This window comes from Nannospalax galili, unplaced genomic scaffold (genome assembly GCF_000622305.1).
Source record: "Nannospalax galili isolate Female #2095 unplaced genomic scaffold, S.galili_v1.0 scaffold169, whole genome shotgun sequence".
Classification (NCBI taxonomy): Eukaryota; Metazoa; Chordata; class Mammalia; order Rodentia; family Spalacidae; genus Nannospalax; species Nannospalax galili.
The window spans coordinates 6,444,165-6,467,404 of NW_008360327.1; the positions used below are offsets into that span (position 1 = coordinate 6,444,165).

The 23,240-nt window shown below is 41.7% G+C and overlaps 1 protein-coding gene across 8 annotated transcripts in view; it reads right to left on the reverse strand.

The window, feature by feature from the left end:
- Positions 1-23,240, reverse strand: part of Ldlrad4 (low density lipoprotein receptor class A domain containing 4) — a 474,517-nt gene that overhangs the window by 286,741 nt on the left and 164,536 nt on the right. For 6 of the 8 annotated variants that reach the window (XM_017796315.2, XM_029560087.1, XM_029560088.1 and 3 more), the window contains one exon: positions 13,456-13,928. In XM_017796315.2, the coding sequence (XP_017651804.1) occupies positions 13,456-13,495 (40 nt within the window). In that variant the 5' untranslated portion in view covers positions 13,496-13,928. The remainder of the gene's footprint in view (positions 1-13,455; positions 13,929-23,240) is intronic. The other 2 variants (XM_029560086.1, XM_029560089.1) reach the window with 1 other exon arrangement.

A 23,240-nucleotide genomic window follows, 5' to 3' on the forward strand; every position in this document is an offset into this window, starting at 1 on the left:
AATAAAGATAGAAAGCAAACGTGCTAAATGTATAGTAAACAGGGCTAGCTAAAATTTACAGATTTTACCCAGATTCTCTCTCCCTTTAGGGGAATGGGGACTACCCAAATGCCCATCCTGCTTCTGAGACTGTGACCATCTGATGACTGCCATGATCCTTAAACCCACCTCCATTCTGACTCCAAGCCCACGTCTCACATTCTCTCCTCCACACTAGACCTTAGAAAGGCCTTGCCAGACCATCTTGTTAGTAGCAGTCATCACCACACTAGGGGCAAGGCTGCCATTCCCTTACCTCCTTTCTCTAGCTTATTTTCCACAAGACTTGACTGTGTTCAGAAATGATGTGAGCTTTGGGTTCCTTCTTAACCAGGCACCTCCCCAGGCAAGTCATAAATTCCATGACCAGGAAGGAAAGTTGTCTGTCTTATTCTCTCCTCTCTCCCACACCAACTACAGTGCCTGGTGTACAGCAAGTGCTCAATAAATTTGTGTCAAATAAATAAATCTAGGAGTGGACTTATGGGCTGATAAATAAACCATATCCATTCTTCCTTCCTCCTATGCTAAAAAAAGTAAGGCCTCCTCCTATTAAAAGTGTCTCCAGGGAATGTGTAAGAAAAAAAAGATCACACACATGCTCTTGATCCTGACAGATAAATATTCATGACCCAAGCCCAAATTCCTGCTAAAAACAGAAATTCCTTTAGGTCTCCGAGATTTTAAAGGGACATCAAGAAGTACAAAAACCACTTTTATGGCATTTTTTATATGCAAAACTAAAATCACCACATCTTACATGTGTCCCTTGTTTTTCCACATGCTAACATGGATAAATATAACGAACAGAAACGAACAAATATGGCAAGGATGTGCCCTAAAAAGGCTATCATTGAAATAAACCCTGTAATGTCTTGCTAAATGAAATGTTTTCCTACTTTGAACACCATTTCCAGCACCTCCCCCAGGGCCTCATCATTTTTGAGTGGCCCAAGACAATTCACCCAAAAAGCTGGATGCTCTTGGTCTAGTATGAAAGTTAGCAAGACGGCCAGTGCCAACAAGCTCTTCAGGCTCAAGAATACTTCCCATACCACAAAAGACAACAGGGGGGAGAAGAAAGACAAAACCTAAACTGTTTGCTGACATGTACCTGCTGAGTATATCTCTGCATTCTTACAAAATGCAGAAAATAAATTGTATCTAAATGGCATGTGTGTAATAAAGATTCTATCTGTAGAGTGAAATCACTGAATCAACTGCATTTGGATGGAAACATTATATAGGAACATTAAGTTCAACTTATAAGAAGCAAATAAGAATCAGTGGCTTATTTTGTTGTTTAATAAATGAACTAGAAAGTGTAAGTTCGCATGAGTTCACATCATGACTTCCCATAATGTTACCAACACTGAAAACCTACTTATTATTAGGAGCAATTCTTTGGGAAATGTCCTCAGATTCCACCAGCAGATGTGATGCCATGTGCAGATCTGCTGATAGTGGTAGCAAATTTGCATTTTGGGACCAGGTTTTGTCAGTAATATGAGTCTGTGGCTGATAACCTCCTGTGGCCTTAAACCATGCTTGCAGTAACAACATGCCTGAAGTAACACTATTGTCCACTCACCATGTGTCTTGCATAGTTCCAACTGCTTCATCTACAAAATTCATGCAATTCACTCCTCAACAGCCCTCTAAACACTATTATCATGTTCCCCAAATGAGGAGAGCTTCTCATCCAATACCACACAGACTAACGTGGCAGAGTCATGATTTAAACCCAGGTAGTCTGAATCCGAGGCTACATATGAGTAAGTGCACCTCTGTCCTTTCTCCCTCTAGAACAAGACATACAGAACATATTAAGAGATGTTCACATCTTCATCACTGATTTAGATATCAAAGTTTAGACAGCTTTTGCAAAATGTTCAGGATATGTGCCACGGTTAAGATGGCGAGAGAAAAATGTTTTTCATTGCATGGAGACAGGTAACTTCTTAGAGAAAGATCCCTGAATCTAGTTCCCATATCGTTGGTGGGCAATAATAATAGCAGCCATCAATGGTTTATACATCATAGTCTTGGGAAAATGAGCACAACCAGTTCTACAGGTAGAGAAAAAACATTTAACACACAAAAAGCTAGCCCTAGTCTCCAAATGCCTGGTCCTTGCACCTCGTGTTGAGCATGTTGCTGAAAATTCTCGATACTCTTAAAATGCAGTCACCCCTAGAGTGGCCCTCTCAACTTCAAGGTACATCAGTGACAGTGAAGAGTGAGGACAGCATGGAGGGAGAAAGTGATTCAGCATTGCAGGCCCATCTTTCCCCTTTAGACCTGACTCTATGGGGATTTGGTCACAACTGGGCTGGTACCACCCAGGCTCCCAGATAAGCTGATCTACTGTCTCCAGTACATGTAGTCACAACACACTAAGCCTCTCAAACCAGCAGTGGACTTACAGAGACCCCAAAGCTCAAGACAGGGAGGTCAGATTTTTGCCAGGAGAACTTCTGTACTCCTCTAAGGAGGTAAAAGGGGTTAGGGGACGGGTAATGAAAGGGCCTCAGAAATAGAAGGGTACATGTGACTAAAGCTGCAGTGGAAGCTTACCAAACACAGCTTGGGCTGGCGTGACACAGGGGGCACTGGGCACCCATGTTTGACTCCACTCAACTCCGACTCTAGCCCTAAACACCTGCTATTGAAACTCTCTCCAGACTCAGTAGTACCACATTTGCTCTAATGTACTTCTAAATCTATGTTGCATGTTGGTTTTCCCTCTGGAGCAGGCATGGATTTCATTCCATTCCATAGATTGTCTGTTCTTCTGAGTCACGGAGAAAGGGTATATGACTCTACTTGACCCCCAAGCCCTCTCTAGGGCATCTGAACTCCTGCATAAGCTTCATCATCACCCTTTTCTCTTCCAAGGAGAGTAATGGCATTTGCTCTGGCCATCTGCTGAGCTGAGTATCCATTTTTTCCCACTATCCTACTAGTATCTTCCTAACACGCATTTACCAATAGCCTCTTTCCTGGTATCTCCCTCTACCTCTTTTTCTTCTCTTCTAGACTTGATAAAAGTTGTAGACATTGGTTGTGTCTGCCTCAGAGCCCTTTCCTAGGACTTTCCTGAACCTCAGAATGCATTCAAACCCATATCTTCCTTCTAAACACATGTCTTCTGAATAGTCTCAGCCCTTTTCAAGGGGCTATGCCCTCCGTGTCCACACCATCCTTCAAAACTAATGTTTCAGAGTTCTGTGCTAAGTTCTCTAGAATAGATTCTCTCTCTTAGCTTCAGTTATTAACTGATTTAAAAAAAAATCCCAGACGCTTCCATTCAGACTGGCTAGAAAAAACATGACTCTGAAATTCCTGACTTAAATCCAGATTTTTCAATATCTCTAAGTCCATTGTTACTCACTACTCAAGAAGAACTAGATTCTTGGGAAGAAAGGTTAAGAAATCACCCAGGACGCCAACCTATACCAATGCAGGGGACCTCAAACACTTGCAGAAATATCATGAGCCAGGCAAAGCTTTCGCTGCATAAGCAGCCTACAAGGTTAGAAGCACTACTACACCAACAGTCTAGGGAGGTGAGTGCCAAGCAGTAGCAGGTGATGTTCAACTGCTCTTCAGGGGGGTGGCCTGCTCACCTGAGAGACTTGGGCAATACCAAGACACAGGAAGATCAGCTATACGCAACTGGCCTCTCCTCACAATGAGCACCAAACCAGCAAAGAAGGAAAGTCGGTTCAGTGGCACATCAAGTTGGTGAGAGACCCCATCTTCTTCCAAACATGGCACGAAGCTAAAACAAAACCCTGTTCTTCCCTCACAACACATACGTGATCATTTCCACCTTCTCACTCTTTTTTCTGCCCCTCATCATGTCATCAAGACCCACATCTGAGTCATTTGAAAATAAGCTCAATGGCACTCCTTCTTTTTTTCAGAACTCCTTTCATTATGGTAACATACACACAAAAGGTTCTATTTTAATCTTCATTAGGTATACTGTGGCATTAACTACACTCACACTGCTATGACACCATCATCAACACAGTTCATTTTTCTTTCTATGAACTCTAAAGCAAACCCAAATGACAATAATTACCATTGTTCTTTTGGAGTTACTCTGTTATTGATTATAATGTGCTCCTTTTCAAGAACTTACATAAGAGGCTTTATACCAGAGACTTTCTCCTATGTGATCTCATAGGCAATCTTTGAGACAGCTCTGGAACGTGAAGGCATCATGCTGGGCTTATGGGTCAGGAATAACATAGGCCCAGAAAGCCTTTTCTTGCTGGTGGCAACAATGCCAGATTTGAAATGCAGGGCCATCTGCAGCGAAGCACAGATCCTGATGTCTCCTACTCTGCTGTGGTGTCATGGAGAACAGAAAGAAGTGGTCTTTTTATTAAGAATCTAGTTTAGGTTATGGGGGATGGACAGAGAGGTAACAGAAGTTGATGCTCCTAATGAGCTTGGATTTTTGTTTTTCAGTTATTTATTATTTTTGTTTTATGTGTATGAGTGTTATGCCTGCATGTAGGTAAGTGCACCTGTGTCATGCAGTGCCTGCAGAGCTTAGAAGAGGCTGTTGGATCCCCTGGAATTAGAGTTATGGACAGTTGTTAGCTGCCATGTGGGTGCTGGGATTCGAATCCGGGTCTTCTGCAAGAACAGTCAGTGTTCTTAACCGCTGAGCCATCTCTCCAGCCCCATGAGCTTGGATTTTAAGTGTGTCTGATCGTGTTCTAACGTAGAAATAAAGAACTTTACATGTCTGTATTTCACTGCTGTGTTTATTTTGCATCCCATTTGTGGGGCTTCAGCATCCTGAAAGAAGTAAATGGAAACCTGCTTACCAACTCTGATGACTCAAGACCTATGATGACAGCATGGCGATGCTGCAGAAGAAACCATCTTCCAAGAGCCATCTCAGCACAGAAAGGAAGAACAACACAGCACAGAGGTAGAAATATCGGATGGGGTGAATGAGAGAGGAATCCAGGTGCTGCAGGATCCCAGAAGCAGAGTGCCAAGAAGGCTGAGCAAAAGTTCACGAGAGGAGTCCATGCTCCTGCCTAAAGGACAGTGCATGGCGCCATATGAGCTATGGGAGCCAATGGTGTAAATCATGACAAATTTCCTAAAGATGGTGAGGGAAGAGAGAGAAGAAACACTGACTAGACACATAGATATAGATATAGATATAGATATAGATATAGATATAGATATATATCCTGATGTTATTTCAATTATACTTTACAAAAAAATCCTTCTTATTATATTTTTTAATATCTGAAAAAGTGTGCTTTGGAGAGGTTGGCTAGTTTGTCAGCTTCATATGATAGGAATTAGGAGTGGGGAGTTTAGCTAAGAATGGCCACTTCTGCTGAAGTCATGCTTTCTCTGGCCTTGAAATTCATCCTGCCACTGTGAACACCAGAGACTTCAATATTTAGAAGCCACTGGAATAAAAATAAGAAGTCATATGTTGAAGTAATCACCTGCTTTCGGTACAAGTCTGATTTCTCCAGGGTCAAATGACTCCATGTCATGGGTGTGGTGGTTTGAATGTGAAATGACCACCACAGGCTCACATGTTTGAACACTTGATCCCCAGTTGGTATCGCTGCTTGGAAAGGTTGTGGAATCTATAGGAAGAGGAGCTTTGCCGAAGGAAGTGAGTCAGTAGGAGAAGGCCTTGAGGTGTTATAGCCCTTCCCTACTTCCTGTTCATTCTCTACTTCCTGAGTGCAGGTGCAATATAGCTTGTCAACCTCCTGCTCCTGTCACGCCTCCTGCTATGCCTTCCCCATCATGAGGGACATAACCCTCTGGAACCGTGTGCCAAAATAAGTCCCTTCTCCCTTGTTTTGTTACTCTATTTTTATCACAGAAACTAGAAAATAGCTAAAACAAGGGGTAACTATAACATTCAAATTTCGGAAATGCATAGATAAAATCAACATTTTTATAAGAATTTGAGATCTGTCAGTCATTTTGACCCTGGATATTCAGTAAGAAGGAATTAGTCTTAAGTGAACACTTAGACCTACCTTATGATAAATTCAGCATTTATACCAGTCTTGACTACTGTGTGAATTCTAAAGTCCAGCAGTGAGTAATCACCCTCACCTTAGGTCTCCCTGTGGAATGTTCTAATCTTGAATAAAAAGAGCTGGGAAAGGACATTTCATAAAAAAAAAAAAACCTCATCTGTCAGATTAAATGCTAATGGGAATGTTTCACTTCAAGTTTTTATGTTTAATTAATTTTGCTAGTTTAAAGAGCTATGAAAACAATGTTATTACTGTATTTATGCTATACCTCCTTAAATAACCTTAAAACAAATATAGTTTCAGGCTATAATGAAGTTATTTCTTGTCCTTATTTAAAATATGTACATATATATCTCAAACATGAAGCTACCAATATGACTTTAAAAAAAAAAAAGACAATCACTTCAGCATAATAGGAAAACCCTGGAAACAATGTAGAATAGCTTACAAGAATGAGAAAGGAGATGAGCTGGAACAACTCATTAGAATAATAACAATATAGAATTTCACCCACCCATATTGCCTAAGACCACCTATCCTGCCTGCCCCCTGGCCCTTCCTACCCATGTAGAAACATAAGAACTCTATCCCCATACTCCTACCCTTCACCAAGATACCCATCTGAGGACAAGTCCTGGGCACCTCCCCCAGGCTCCTGAGAATTGCCTGTGAGAATCTTCTAATTCTACATCAAGTCTGTTCCTGGGCTTAGAAGCTTCACTTAGTCCTAGCTTAGCCTAGACCCCTACTAAAACCCCACTGAAGCATCAACGCTGAGAGGCCCTAAGACTGAACTCAAGCCCCATTTAGCTGATCTACAATCTGATAAATTGGAGTAACAGCAAACAGAGATCCAAATATACACTCAACACAAAGACCAGATACCCATACCAAGAAACACTACCAATGATCTAACTCAGATGTGTAGGTCTCACAAAAACATAATCAGCACAAATAACCAAGACAATATGTCCCTCCAAAAATTCATACTTCCATAGCAATGTTCCCTGAGGAAAGCAACTTAGCTGACATGAGGCAATGATTTCAGAATAGCAATAATTAATATAGTCAAGGAACTCAAAGAAGATATGAATAAATGTCAGCATAGAGACTGCCAAGACACAGTTGGATGAAATAATGAAAACAGAATTTAATAAAGAGATTGACTCTCTGAAGAAAAGCCAAACTAAAATAAAACCTTTTAAAAAACTCAAAATGAAAAATTCACAAAGTCAAATAAAAAGCTCAGAGGAAAGCCTCACCAATAAATTGGATCAAGTGGAAGAGAGAAGATCTTGACAACAAGGTAGAAGAATTGGATCATTCAGTCAAAGAAAATGTTAAATCTAAAAAGCCTAAGAATGGAATATTCAGGAACTCTGAAACAATATAAAAAGACCAAACCTACAATTAAAAAGTATAAAAGGAGGAGAAAAACACTAGGCCAAAGGCACAGAAAATATTTTCAACAATACCATAGAAGAAAACTTCTCTAATGTAAGGAAGGAGGTATCTATCAGGCATAAAAGGGAATCAGAGAACCAAATAGGCAGGACCAGAAAATAAATTCCCCACATTATATAATAGCCAAAATTCTAAATTTACAGGAAAAAAAAAAAAAGGCTATTAAAAGCTGCAAGAAAGAACAAGTCACATATAAAGGTAGGCCCATTAGAATAACAGCTGATTTTTCCATGGAGTCTTAAAAGTCAGAAGGCCTTAGACTGGTGTTCTACAAGTTATGAGTGACAAAAGATACCAGCCCAGGCTACTATACCCAGAAAAACTATCAGTTATAATCAAAGGACAAAGAAAAACTTTCCATGATAAAAACAGATTTAAGGAATTTATGACCACTTAACCAGCTGTACAGAGGTTACTGGAAGGAATATTTACATCTGAAGAGAAGGTTGAACACACCCAAGAGGGCACAAGGAATAAATAAATAATTCCAGAACATTTAATCAAGAGATCTAAGAAAACGCTATAAAGCAACAAAATGACAAGAATTAATACACATTGTTCAATAATTCTTAAAATGAACAGTCTCAATCCCTCAGTAAAGAGATATAGACTAGCAGATTGGGTTAGAAAATAGAATCCATTTTTTTTGCTGCCTCCAAGAAACACACTTCACCATAGGTGACAAACACCACATTAGGGTAAAAAAATGGGAAATGGTGTTCCAAGGACATGTAACTAAGAAACAAGCCTGAATAGCTATCCTATTACCTGACAAAATAGTTTCAAACCAAAACTCATCACAAGAGATAAGGAAGGTAACTTCATATTCATTAAAGGAAAAATCCACCATGAGGAAATTATAAACCTAAATACATGCACCAAACATCGGTGCACTCAATTTCATAAAAGAAATACTATCAGATCTACAACTGCAGATTAGCCCCAACACAATGATAGTGGGTGACTTCAATACAACACAACAATCTCACCCAAAGGTCATCCAGATGAAAACTAAACAAAGAAACAGTGGAACTAAATGACATCATAAATCAAATAGACTTGACAGACCTCTGCAAAACATTCCACCCAAATGCTAAGGAACACAAATTCTTCTCAATAGTCCATGTAACATTCTCCAAAATCGACCACATCTTAGGTCACAAGCAAGTCTCAACAAATATAAGAAAATTTAAATAACATCCTTCATTCTATCTGACGAAAATGGAAAAAAAGCAAAAGATCAATAGTCACGAATCTTCTCTCATCCCTTTTATTAAAAAACAGTTTGCAGTATCATTTAAAACAAGCACTCTTTGGGTATCTTTCTAAGTATGGGCTGAAGTCATCCTTGGGTCATCCCAGAGGCATGGTGTTGAAGGCTACAACAAAGAAGAAGCTGACGGTCTGGAGTAGGCAGAAGGGGCTGTCCAGAGCCTTGGGAGCAGTGCCACTCCTGTGTATTCATGGAGTTCTGGCCATACCTCCAGTAAGACCAAATCCATCCACTCAGAGTCAACGGGGGAAGTAGGCATCCCAACTGCTCAGCTTAAGGATTCTTCCTTTTTGGTCATTAGTGGTTTAGAACATCTGGTCACTCACACCCATAAAAAGTTCTCTTTTCAGATATCTGAAGACTACTAAATTAACTTTTCAGATCTTATCGTCTCACAAGAAATACTTGCTATAAATTCTACAGAAATTTTATGTCTTGCATAGCTATCCAAAGTTGAGGGTTTTTTTTTTCCTATCATTGAAATGACTTGTTTAAGCCTATGAAAATTGTGCAACATCTTTTTGGCATCTAAGGGTGCTATCAAAGGCAGGGAGGAGGCAGAATCTCCACCTTTGACAACATGCTTACAAAGTCACTCCCAAGTACCACAAAGTTCAGACAAATCTATTAACAGTTATTGTGAAGTCCATGATGGAGGCTGACTAACTCAGTCTAAAATTCCTATTTCCCTCCACCCAGAGACAACAGGAGTTTGGTTTTACCTCAATGTCTTCTCTTTCAGGAGTCTATTCACCTACATCTTTATATAATTGCCTCAACAAAGTACAGCTGGGAAGAAAGGCTGCCCGGAAGATCGAGAACAGCAGAACTAAGACCACTGAGTATTTCTTGCCCACATTACCATATACCAAGGTGGTCAATCTAACACACAGTGCTTGTGTCCCCTTTAGAGCAGCATGTTACAAAGAGTTTCATGCATATATGGCGGAAGGCAGGCATGAGTTTCTCCATCTCAGCTCCATGCTGAAGATCAGACCATTAATTCTGACATACCCGCTGTGAACAAGCAATAGGCAACTCAAAGAAATTGATGTAGCACGGCCTCAAGAGTTGGGGTTAACCAAACCTCTTTGGAAATTCAACCATAAGCTTTAATAAACTTCACATCTTTAGACCCATTAATTCTGCTTCTGGGAGCTTATCCTAAGGAAATAATAGAGCATACAGAAGAGCTTTTATGCATAAAGGTATTCATCAAGGTAAAAAGTGTACTATTCAACAACAGGAACATAATTTTAAAATTCAAGTACACACACATAAAAGGATATCATGCATCAATTTGAAACCATAGTTATAAAGAAAATGCTCATAATTTAATGTTAAAAGTGAATGATCAGGCTATAAAACTGAACAAATTTGCACAGGAAAAAAGGTTAAGATGATCTAAGTCAAAATGTCAACCATGAGATACTTCAGAGAACAAGACTATATATTTGTAATTCATTTTCAACCTTTACTTGTCCATGTTTTCCAGATAAGCAGATGTTACTTACAAAGGGAAAAAAGTTATTTTTTGTTACAAAGTAGTACCTAAGTGACTAAAATAATTTTGAAATTATATGTTCTAAGAAAATTAAAAACAGCACATCAATTTGTATATACAAAGATCAGTCTAAGAAAACTATAACAAGGAAGATGTTCTGCATGTGTGGGGGGATAGCTATACTCACTCCAGACAACAGGTATCAGAGCAGACTTCTAACCACACGGGGAAGGGGGGGGAGGGACATGGGAGTCCCTAGGTTTCCACTGCCTTTAATTTGACACACTTCAAACAAGCAGTGGCCTTGCCACGCAAACACAGCTTCACGGTCACTCAATCTTCTCCCAGTCAGACTACAGTCTCCTGAGCCTGTGCCTCCAGACAGAATTGGTACATAAATGATAACATGACAACTTTCTTTCAAGTTGAGACACAGTTAATGGCATAGGGGCTTTTTTTCCCTTTCTTCAAAACAAGATTTAGAGCTAAGGACAAATGCCTTGGCTACTTCACCATTTAGAACATTTAAAGCAAGATTCTTTTCTATTATCCCAGACAATCAACAAAATCACTACTATCTCAACTCCAAAAATATGTTGAATGATATGCAGGATAAAACTTTTAAAAAACCCATAAGAACAACAAACCAAGTATGAGGTGGACATCAGACCCCTATCACTTTCAAAGACAACAGACTCATTCAGTTGCTGGTATAAGAAGAAAGGGTTGGCCCTTCCATCCTACATCATAAAACTGTTACAAGCTATAAACAAACAGGAGAGCAGACAAAAGGTAAATGATGAGCCAACTCTACAGGAACCCCTCAGGGAAGGCCGGTGTCTGCTACTTTTCCTACTGTGATACAATATCATGACAGAAGCAACTTAAGGGACAAAGGGTTATTTGGCTCACAATCTGAAGTTACAGTCCATCACAGCATCAAGAGCTTGACACATTGGTCACATCCACAGTCAAAAGGCAGAAAGAGATGAGTGTTGGTGCTCAGTTCACATTCTCCTTTTCATACGGTACTGGAGCCTGGCACAGGGAATGGTGGCAGCCACAGGAGGTAAGCCTTACAGCTTCAAATGACCTAATCAAGATAATCCCCTTCAGGCATGTCCAGAATCACAGGTTGGCCTGGTCTTCCTTTACCTTTGGGGCAAAGAAGCTATGCATACCCACACAGATTTGTGAGGACTAGATACGGCTAAATACAGCCCACAGTGAATCAGAACCGGCTTAGGAAGGCAAGGGAAGCATGGAAGGAGCCTCAGAAATGACAAGGGTGGGAGCTTTTCATGTCCTTGAGAGCAGTGACAGCCACTGGGAAAGTCCTGTCAGGGGACCAGGCTGATGGGAAGCTAAACCCAGTGCTGTTCTTTCTCAGCTCTGTCTGTCTGTCTATCTTTCTTAAATTATGTGTATATCTGTGTGTCTGTGAGTATGTGCATATGAGTGCAGGTACCAACAGAAAACAGAAAAGGATGTTGGATCCCCTGGAGCTGGAGTTATAGGCAATTATAAGCTGCTGGATATAGGTGCTGAGAATTGCTCTCAGGTCCTCTGAAAGAACAGCAAGAGCTCTTAACCTCTGAGCCATCTCTCCAGAACCCTGAGGGTTTTCTTGTCCCACCCCCTCTTCCTTTTCTGTTCTTGTTCCCTGTTCATTTTGGAACTGATTTTTAAGCAGCGCCTCTAAATGCCTTTCTTCCTTAGTCACCTTCTGGGAATGAAAGAAGCTGAGTGGCACATCTGGCCATTTCACAGAGATACCTCAAGTTCTGACCTTCCACATGGAAGGGGGCATATGACATGAAGAAGTAGCTTATGGGACCAAAACAACTGAAGGGTACATGTCAGGCCATGATTAGAAGATAGGGATTCCACCCTAGGAAGTCTGAAGATGGTTCTAGCCAGGTCAACTTTATTCTGTCTCTTCTGATTGTATGTGTCAGCAGTTGCTAAGTCACAATCATCTGAGGATGACCTTCTCCACCACAGCTCCAGGAGAGAAGTACTGCTATTCAAGCTCCAGGCTGCACATAGGGCTACTGAGAGGCCGTTAGATTTCACCCACGTGCCCATGGTGAGGATGTGGAGCAGACAGGCCTGGCCACCCGACTCCATACCAGAACTCTGTGGCTCAGCATCTCACAGCAGTGTCCTGGCCTTCCTCAACGCAGTATGGAAGGCCTGAAGGAGTGTCTTCATTTACAGACAAATAGAGAAATGAAAAGGGATGGAAGGTCTTGTCAAGGAACGGAGACCATCCAGTGAGGAAAGAGATTTCAATGCAACCTCTTTGGCTCTCAATTATAAGCCTTAACCCCTCTGTCAAGGCAACAACCTAGCCTGCTCTCTCTACAAAATTTGAAAAGCTACAGGACTTTCAGGATTCACAGGTACAGAGAACACAGTCACTTTCCATGACTATTTCTACCATCTTTTACATAAAGAGCATGAACCAAAATGACTCTTTTTACATGAAACATTTTCCTAGATTCCACAAGGTTCTTCATCTTCACTGTTCCCAGTCTGTAAACAAGAAGTCACAGGTCCAGAAAATGAAATGACTTCCTGGGATGCTAAGTGAATCAGACAAAGAGCCAGAACCCAAATCTAAAGTCACTATATCTCCAGCCATGGTTCCAGCACTAGTGGGACTAGTAGTTCCTTGCAAAATGTACAAAACAGCAGCCAGGAGAGCAAACCAATCTTAAATCCTGGTGTCTAGCTTCTCTACAGACTCATGTACAAGAGAGTGATCCTAACCACCAGGGGAGCTCACCAGGTTGCCCACCCCCCATCACTGTTAGCACACAGGAGGTAAACTAAAGATGAAGAAGAGGTTATTCATCAGTGGTAAATTTTCCCCTTGAAGTGTTTTCCTAGCCCTGTTTTAAAAAAACCCACTAATACCTTGCTCTGCAGATGCTATGCTCCTATTCAGAGAGAGAGGGGAAAAAGGTCAAAATCAGTCACCATGGCAGCCTGAGCCCTTGACTCTGCATAACCTTCAGCTTTAAGTATAGATATGCATCCATTTTATGCAGTTGTTTGGTCTTTTGTTACCTGCTACCTAAGAGTTAAATCAACACCTCCAACTAAGTGGAGAGTACTCTCACCTGTGAAAGCATTTGTGGCCTGAAAACCAGCTTCCTGCATACTGCACCCCAGACAAGCTTGTGTTTCAACTCTTGAGCTGTCCAGTTGTGAAGAAACTGCCTGGGCAAGGCCTCAGGTTACTTCCATCTTAGCCTGTTCAAGTCCATCACTTTGTTCGTCCAGCTCTGGGGAGCATCTGATGCCCACTGGCTGTGCTCCCACACCTTATGAGCAGGCAGTACCTGGATGGCACAGAGTCCAACAGCATGTGGGACACACAGTCACATCAGCCGTCCAGCCAGAGAGTTGAAGCCATGGTGAGATTGGGAGTGGAGAAGCTGTCCTGCTGAAAGCTGCTCTCCCTCCTCAAAATGAAGGGCTCCTCAGCCTCGAAGCAGCCAACATCCTCCACAAAGGGATCACAGTATCAGCCTCACCAAGAGATCTCAGTCTGTTCTGATCTGTCCCTCTTTGTGCTTCACTTCTGTTCCTGCTGAAAGTAAAAAGAAAGAGGTCACTTTCTTAAGGCTTTGCAGAACAAAGATTAATAGACTTGCTGGATATGGTGCTGCACATCTGTAATCCCAGCACTTGGGAGGCTGAGGTGGGTTACTGTGAGTTTGGAGGTCAGCCTAGGCCACACAGCAAGAACCTGCCCCACACAAAAAAAAAATAAATTAAAAAAAAATAAAATAAAAATAAAAACAAACAATAATAAAGATTAATAGACCTATAGAAATAAAAAAGAAAATGCCAATCAGTCATGACCATGATTCTTCTGTGAACAATGGGGTAGTTCACCAAGGGGAGATGGTAAAGGGCAGGAATGAGATGGACCCTGACCCACAACTCTAAAACACCAAAGTATCCATTCTTCCAAGCCTCTCTAAGAACAGCTGTAAGATCACAAAGTTCAGATGGTTTTCCTCAGGTCACTTAGAATTCACACACACCAGGAAAAAGAAATTCATTTCCAAAGTGGATTCCGAGGTCTGAGGATCCCGAGGATCCTAGAAAGGGGTCTTTCGTACGTATCAACTGCCATCAACACTTCAAAAATGGAAAAATCAATATTTGGGTTGAACAGTTTTTTAAAAAGTGACTCCTACACTATGATCAAGTAGGATTTATCCCAGGGATAGAAGGATTATTCAACATACACAAATCAAAACACATAATAATTACATTAACAGAATGAAGGACAAATCCATACCATCATCTAAATAGGAACAGAAAGTGCATTTGATAAAATTCAACACCCCCTCATGAGAAAAGTCCTCAATGTTAGGTATGGAAGGAAATTACCTTGACACAATAAAGTACAACATAAGGCTTCAGCCAATACCACACCAAATAGGAAACGTTCCCTCTAAGATTAGGAACAGCATGCATGCCACGTACTCCACCCTTATTCATTGCAGTATTCAAAGTCTTAGATGGAGAAATAAGGCAAGAGAAAGCAATGAAAGGCCCCTACTTTAGAAAAGAGAAAATCAAATTATCATTGCTTGCAGATAACTTGTTTTTCATTTGCAGAAAAATAAGTACTCCACTAAAAATTGCTAGAACTAAAAAATCTAGTAAAGTTGCAAGCTGCAATATCAACATGTAAAAGGACAATTTTATCCAACAATACAAGGGCTTGCATAGAAAGAAATAAAAGTATCCCAATTCACAATGACTATTTAAAAATATATCTAGTACTGGGAACAGAAGGCTATAAAAAAAAAATTCTAAATTCCCATGTAATCACAAAAGATCCTAAATCCAGAGCTAAAAAGAAGCCCTGTTAAGAGATTACAGTACTTTATCTGGATTTCCAGTACTGTCCATAATTCTAACTCCCCACAGGTCCTGAGCAGTAACACAAAAGCAGAGGGGGGTGCACAGAGGACTCAGCAAATACCTGCGACATAATCCTAATCCCTCTCCAAACCTTGAAATGGCAAGTGATATTTTCCAGGTGGAGAAGCTACTTTCAGTTCTGCTTGGCTCTGATCTTTGTGGCTGGGGGGTCGGGGGTCACCCACTAGTAGAGATGAGGAAACAAGTATAAGTAAGCGACGATGTCACAGACACTCCACTGAATATCCTACCCAGGAAAGGCCTGTGGAGGCCACTGACTTAAATCCCCTTAAACTACAACTTCTAGTCCCTCTTACCAACACTAAAAAACTACCCTACAGAGGATAAACACTAGCCAAACCACTAGCATGTCAGAGAAGCAGGTTTATACCAGGTCTCTGGTCGTCCAACAAGTTCTCTCCAACTTCTGATCTCAGGTAGTTCCCTAAACCTAAATGCCTTAAGCTTGGTATTAATCAAAGGAGGAAGAGGTGGGAAATTCACCTAGCGCCAAAGGTCACAGGCTCAGCCTAAGCCACACATAAAAGATTCCACCCTCTAAGATTCCACCTTCTATAGAAAGCTTTCTGCCATCTCTCTCTCTCTCTCTCTCTCTCTCTCTCTCTCTCTCTCTCTCACACACACACACACACACACACACACACTTGCACAGATGTTCTGTTTATCCTGGGAAGATAGGAAAGACTAACCAGTAAAAATTCATTTAACACTATACTCGAAAAATGTCACTAAGTCCTTCCATAACAGAGCAACAGTAACTAAGGAAACAGAACATACTCAATGGAAAAACACCCCCACAAGAAGGGAGATTTTTCAAAACATAAACAGTCTCAAAACCCAACCAATATGTTGTAGAATATGCCTGCCTTACTAGTTGCTCATAAAAATTTGTGTGAAGTACAGTCCTCCTGGGAATCACTCAGGAATGAAAACTTTACTGTGGCCTGATCACAGCTTTCATAAAAATACATGATAAAAATAGACATGAAATTCAGGAGGCAGGAGGGTCATACCCTGGGCACAGAGACCAAAACCCAACAGAGATGGGACATAACCTTTTTTTCAAAATCAAGTAACATTCAGAAGAAATTGCAGTGCGCAAAGAACAACGCTGCTGCTTTTCCATTTCCATTTCCTTTCACTGTGGACAGACTGTTTCACTGGCAGAGTGTTGGTTACCTAGGTGATGACTAGACTAAGCAGCAGCAAGCTTCAGACCCTCCAGAATCTCAGAGCCCAGGACCTGGCCTGTGTCTGATGGCCTCTCACTTTCTACCCATCAGAAAAGTTCCAGGAAGGAAAATAACAGCACAAAATGAAGAAGTGGTTCTCAAACCACTTTGGAAAACTGAGGCACTGTTGCTAAACTGAAAATTTAGTACACTTGAGAAAACAAAGTGTAGTATTGTACCACTCACCAGAGCATCTTAACCTACTGGCTGGGTCATTTAAGTCCAAAGTAGGAAAAGAGTTTTATTGAGGCAGATGTAAGAAAAAGTAGGAAAAAGAAACCTGAGGATTCTACACCTGACTTGGGCTACAATCAGGTGTACCCTGTTGGAAACAGAGATCACTCTTCCTCCTCTACCCTAAAGGGCAATTTAGACCTCAGGAAAGGCCAGTCCATGTCAAGATTGAGAGAGAAATGGAGAGGAGGAAGGGGGGGCAGGGTGGAGTGGAGAGAATAAAAGGGGGGGGGAGACAAAGCTCATTTAAGAAAAATGTGGCCCAACCCCTGCCCTGAAGGCAGCAAGGGGCTGAGTGCCCCAGGGGAAGCCCCCACCTTCAAGTTCCACTTATCAGATTTGGTGAAGCCACTCAGTCTTTATAAGTCTCCCATTTCCTCAGAGGAGATGAAATTCAAGATCCCCTCCAATCTGAATATTCCCCTGTGGCTGTGTATCTGGCCAAAGGAGATAAACACAAACATGTGGTCCACAACCACAGGTGTTCAGGCCTCAGAACAAGTCAGAGAAACGTGTGGCCTGCCATCAGGGGAGGCTGAGTTAGAGTGCTACAAATTACTCATGGGACTTTTCATTTCTGGGACTTGGAACTATAAAACAGCATGTAGTTTTTGTATTACAATCTCAAAGATATCCTAGCCAGGGAAGGGTAGCTTATCAGGCTCTGATCACTTCTTCACTTCTTCAGAATAAAGTAGTGTCTTACTTTAGGCAACTAATTCAGAAAGCAAGTTAAAATACACACAAACGCATACACACTCACACACACACACACACACACACACACACACACAAAATATCTGATTCAAATATACAGATAAGCTGGATTCAGAGGCACCTCCATAGACAGACAAGGCACAAGAATGTAGGTGCTTTGGGGGCAGAAGCTTGGTTTGTTTGCTCTCTTCTGTCTTTCCAGTACCTCTAGTGAGAGTAATATCCCCACAAATTGCTGCTGAAAATTGAATGTGTAAATGTAGCTTCTGTGGTGTCATGTAGGCCAGAGAGCCAGGAATATTACAGGCCAGGCATAGTTATCCTTCAGAACCTACTATTAGCTGGCAGCAAAGAGTGCTTGGCAAGGAGGGCAAAAATTGTTTCATACAAATGACTTATGGGTTTATTCTCCTTTAATCTCCTAAAGAACGAGTAGCCTCCCTCCTCTGCTCAGTTAATCCTCTTCCTGGTCTCCTTCTTGTTTGCCTGCCATGCTCATTTTAAGCCAATTTTATGTGACTAAAATTGTAGTAGGGGAGAATACAGCAGGTGCCCAATAAATACCAGCTGTACTGCACTGAATCCTATCTTTACCTCTGGGTCACACCCTTTTCAATCTACCACCTCTGTCCTGCATCCACTGAAGAGGTATCAAGGGTGCCGTATAGCCAAGGAGGCTGAGGGCTGTAGCCATTCAAACTCTGGAAAACGTGCCACCTGCGCAATCCTGCCTGGGCTCTGGAGCCCTACACCATTTAAAACATGAGGGCTTCAAACACAAATGGGCCAGAAAGTGGAAGTCCAGGCTCTGAGTCAGACTGCTTTGGGCTTGTCTCATTCTAGGTGTGTGACTTGACAGTTACTTAATGCACACCCTCCTAGAGCCTCAGTTACCTCAGCTGTAAAACGCAAGAAACAATGACACCTGCCCCATAAAGTACCACACATTTAAAGAGAAAACACACACAGGGCACTGTCATCTAACAAGTGCTAAGGAAACTATAATCCCATAATCATTAAAGACTATCTCGGCAGATGACTTAAAGTGTTTTGGAGAATACACCCCAACACATCCGCCTCCAGTCCTTATCTAACCTGACTGGATGCAAGAGATATCCATTTCATGGTTCCTCGGCTCATCGGTCTTATTTTTTCTTAAGCTCTCAATAGACAAAAATTGAAGCTCAAAATCATTCCATGTCAGCTAAACTTAACAACAGAGAGAAGCGGAGGAAAGGATACAAAATTAGAGAAAGCGTGTGGGTGAAGTATTTGGAAGGAAATGTGGCAGAGGAGCAGAAAGAATCTTGCCTTTAAAAGGAAAAAGTGCTTCTTGATATCCAGTTTTGTCCATGTTTTCGTACTGAAATACAATTTGAAAGCATCAATAGAAAGGAAAGCCACGTTTAACTGAGGTTTTACATCTCTTTGTCAGAAATTGTAACAGAGGTCCAGTCTGGCCATCTTTCATCTTCTCTGCTTGGTTCGCTGCCTTTGTGAAATGCTAGCTGTTTAAGGTCTTCATGTACATTTTTCAAGCATAGAACTGCACACAGAAGACATCCTACCAAACTCTCCTGACAAACCAAAGGTTGCCCCATCCTTCACACAGGCTGGTAGTGAACAGACACGAGTGGGGCAGAAGTAACTGATCCTCACACCACCACCCCATACCCACCTGGCATCTAGTCATATGACAACGATATGCAACCCAAGACAGATGACTTCTGACTGCACCTTTCTCCTGGGGATGGCTCTAAAAGTCAAGCCTGGGCCAAAGGTAAATGCAGTGTTCCTCTGCACACCAAGGGATCTGGAGCATAACAACTAAACATAAAGTGGTAATGAAATCCAAGCAACAGGTTTTATCTTGTTTTGTTTCATTTTGGTTTGTGTGCATGCATGCGTGTGTGTGTGTGTGTGTGTGTGTGTGTGTGTGTTGTACATGCCACAATGTGTTTGCGAAAATGTGAAGACAGCTTTCAGGAATTGGTTCACTTCTTCTACCATGGATTCCAGGACTGAACTCATGTCATCAGCTTGCATGGCAAGTGCTTTTACCTGCTGATACATCTCCCAGCCCATCAGTCTTAAATTTTAAAAACTTGAGGGCTTGGAGCTGGAGAGATGGCTCAGCAGTTAAGAGCACTAACTGCTCTTGTAGAGGACCAGGGTTCAATTCCCAGCACCCACATGGCAGCTACAAACCTCCAGTTCCAGGGGAATCTGAAGCCCTCTTCTGACTTCCACGGCATTGCACGACACAGGTGTGCTCACATACATACAGGAAATACACTCATACACATAAAATAAAAATAATAAATAAAATATTTTTTTAAAAATTGAGGGTTGGACACACAACGGAGGAAAGACAGCATTTTCAACAAGTGGTGCTGGCAAAACTGTATCTCTCTCTACCTGTAGTAGAATTGAAACTGGACCCGATCTTTCACCCTGCACAAAAGTCAACTCCAAATGGATCAAAGACCTCAATATAAAACCTGAAACTCTGAAACTGCTAGAAGAAAACATAGGCCATATCCTCCAAGATATAGGTGTAGGAAAGGACTTTCTAAGTCAGACACCAGCTGCTCAGGCATAAGGTCAAAAATCAATAAGTGGGACCTCATTAAATTAAAAAGCTTCTGTACAGCAAAGAAACAACCAAGGGAGGGAAGAGGAAACCCACTAAGTGGGAGAAAATCTTTACCAGCAACACATCCAACAGAAGATTAAAACAAAAATAGAATATACAAAACTCAAAAAACGAAGAAATAAGAAAATAAACGACCCAATAAAAAGATGGGCTATAGACCTGAACAGAGAGTTCTCAAATGAAGAAATGAAAATGGCTAAGACACACCTTAAAAAGTGCTTAACATCATTAGTAATCAAAGACATGCAGATAAAAAACACTTTAAGATTCCATCTTACCCCAGTCAGACTGGCTAAGATCGAGAGAACGAAAGACCCCAAATGCTGGAGAGGATGTGGAGAAAGAGGAACATGCATTCACTGCTGGTGGAAATGCAAACTCATGCAACCACTATGGAAAGAGTGTGGAGAACTCTCAGAAAACTAAAAATGAACTTAACATACGATCCAGTTATACCACTCCTTGACATATACACAAAGGATTCATTCTACTGTAGAGATACCTGTACATCCATGTTTATTGCTGCTTTCTTCACAATAGCTAAGAAATGGAAACAACCTAAATGTGCCTCGACTGACAAATGGATAATGAAAATGTGGTACATTTACACAATGGAGTTCTACTCAGCAGTGAAAAAGATGAAATTTGCAGGTAAATGGATGAACTAGAGTGTGTTATACTAAGTGAAGTAACACAGATGCAAAAAAAGCAAGCGACGTATGTTCTCTCTCATTTGCAGATTGTAGCACTAATCCCTTACATGTTTTACATCCTGATGTAACATCAGGAGCCAGGAAAATGGAAAGGATACATGGAGGTAAAAGAAAAGAAAGAATCCGAAAGAGGGGGATAGTAGGGAACAGATGTGACCAGGGGCAAGGTGGGGAAAGTGAGAGTGCTCTGCTGGGAGGGGAGGAGAGAGGGATATGCAGGGGACCATGGTGTGGGGGGGGACTTGGGAGAGGGGGACAGTGGGAGGCAGGTGTTATTGGGGGGAAGGTGGGGATAATGGGGTGCTGGAACTGGGGAGGGAGGTCATATGGGAGGAAGAAAGACTAGAGATGAATGGATCTTGCGGGGGGGTTGATACCCCTGAAATCCCCTGAGAAATGCACAATAGCACATATGTATACCTGGGGGCTGTATGGCAAGGAACACAGTGCCAGACAGGAGAGACCTCCCTTTGAATGGTTGGTGAGAGTGGCCAAGAGACTCCCAAAATAACACAGGCTATTGCCAGAGCTCTTGGGTATCTCCCAGAACTAGAAGATAAGACCCTACTGCTGAAGACAGGACATACTTTGGTTACAGGACTGGGTGCAATGGAGCAGGAACTGATCTGGAAGCCTCTACCTGAAGTTTAGCCATCATAATGCTAGATGATGATATGCAAACTGCAAAGGGGGAGAAAAATCAATCTATAGTTCAACCCAGCTCTAAAGCCTAATAATCATAATGACTGGCAGAGCAAACTACCTCTATTGGTGCAGTAGCACTGTTCTCTGGGGGGACGGGGGACCAACAGTTAACTAATTGGACTTAAAGCTCTCTCAAAGGGAGTGAGCTCATGTGTGGCACTGTAATTATAGTCAAATATACAAGGCTGGAGAGGTCATAGGTCCTAAAGAGAACCCTATCTCTGCTATATCTCTAGACAAATTAAATTTCTTACCATGTACTAAATATGGATCCTTATATTACAGACAAGTATACAGTACACCAGTCATCAAAGAAGTTTCTTTTTCCAACGGATGGAGGCTACTGCTGAATTTCACAACTGGTCACATACAGAGCATATGAGAGAGGCCCAGCCCTAGGTGACACACCTACAGTGAAACCTCTACACCTAAAGCTCATGGAACATAGTGGAACAGAGAGTGGGGAGAATACTGGTATGTCCCTCAACTCGCACCAACAAAGTTTCCTCATAACAGAGTGTGATGCACACAGAAGGCCACAACTGTCAAGTTGTAGAGAATAAGAGACTGCAGAGTGTATACCTCTGGATAGGACTCCTACATTAAACCTCACCCACCCATGGGTCAGGGACCTTTTTGGAAGAGGGGAAAGACTGTAAGAGCCAGGGCTGGTTCATGAACATACAGAAGCAGAGTCTTTCAGGCCACTGGAAGTTGCACATGTGAACTTGTGGCAATGGTGGCATCGGGCACAGGACCCATGCCAACTCAATCAGACAAGGGCCCTCCAGTGGATGAATTTGCACTGAAGGACATCTGGGTACTAATTCTTAGTTAGGATAGGACTTAACATGTATGGTAGAATACATGTGGTCTGGTGGGGGGCTGGAAGGGCATGGATGGGGGAGGGGGTCTAAATCTGATTAAGAACTTGTATGAAATATACAAAAGCTCAATAAAAAATTTTAAAAAGAGCACTGGCTGCTCTTGCAGAGGACCCAGGTTCGATTCCCAGCACCCACATGGTGGCTAACAACCATTTGTAACTCCAGTTTCAGGGGAATCCAACACTCTCTTCTGACCTCCACGGGTACTGCACGACATGGGTGCACCTACATACATGCAGGCAACATACTCATACACATAAAAAATAATTTTTTTTAATTTTAAAGATTGATGGAATAGTAAGGGAGGCAAGATTTCCTATAGAAATGAATAATCTGCAAGACTTCTGTTGCTAGCACTACTAAAGGTTCCCTGCACGTTTCTTGTTTATGAAGCCCCAGCCCAGCTCCACATTCGCCTCTTAAATCGAAACATACAGGAACTGCTGAAACTTGCATCACTAGGTCTGTCTTGTTTGCTAACACTCATTTTCTGAGAAATATATTAATTCATGAAAATTTTTCAACTTTATAATTTTTCACAACTCAATATCTAGTTTGAGGTGGATGGTTTGTAGTAAACAGAAATATTCCAATAGTACTTTTAATAATAATTTCTAGGACATTTGCAAAAGAAAGCCTGTTGTTTGGGAGGGATGTGGGAGGAGATGCACAGCAGCAACAGAGCTTGGGGCACCTCCCAAGATCTAAGACCTGCAAGGTTCTGACCAGTGCTCAGTGAGGGCACTGCTCAACTCTCTCTCTCTCTCTCTCTCTCTCTCTCTCTCTCTCTCTCTC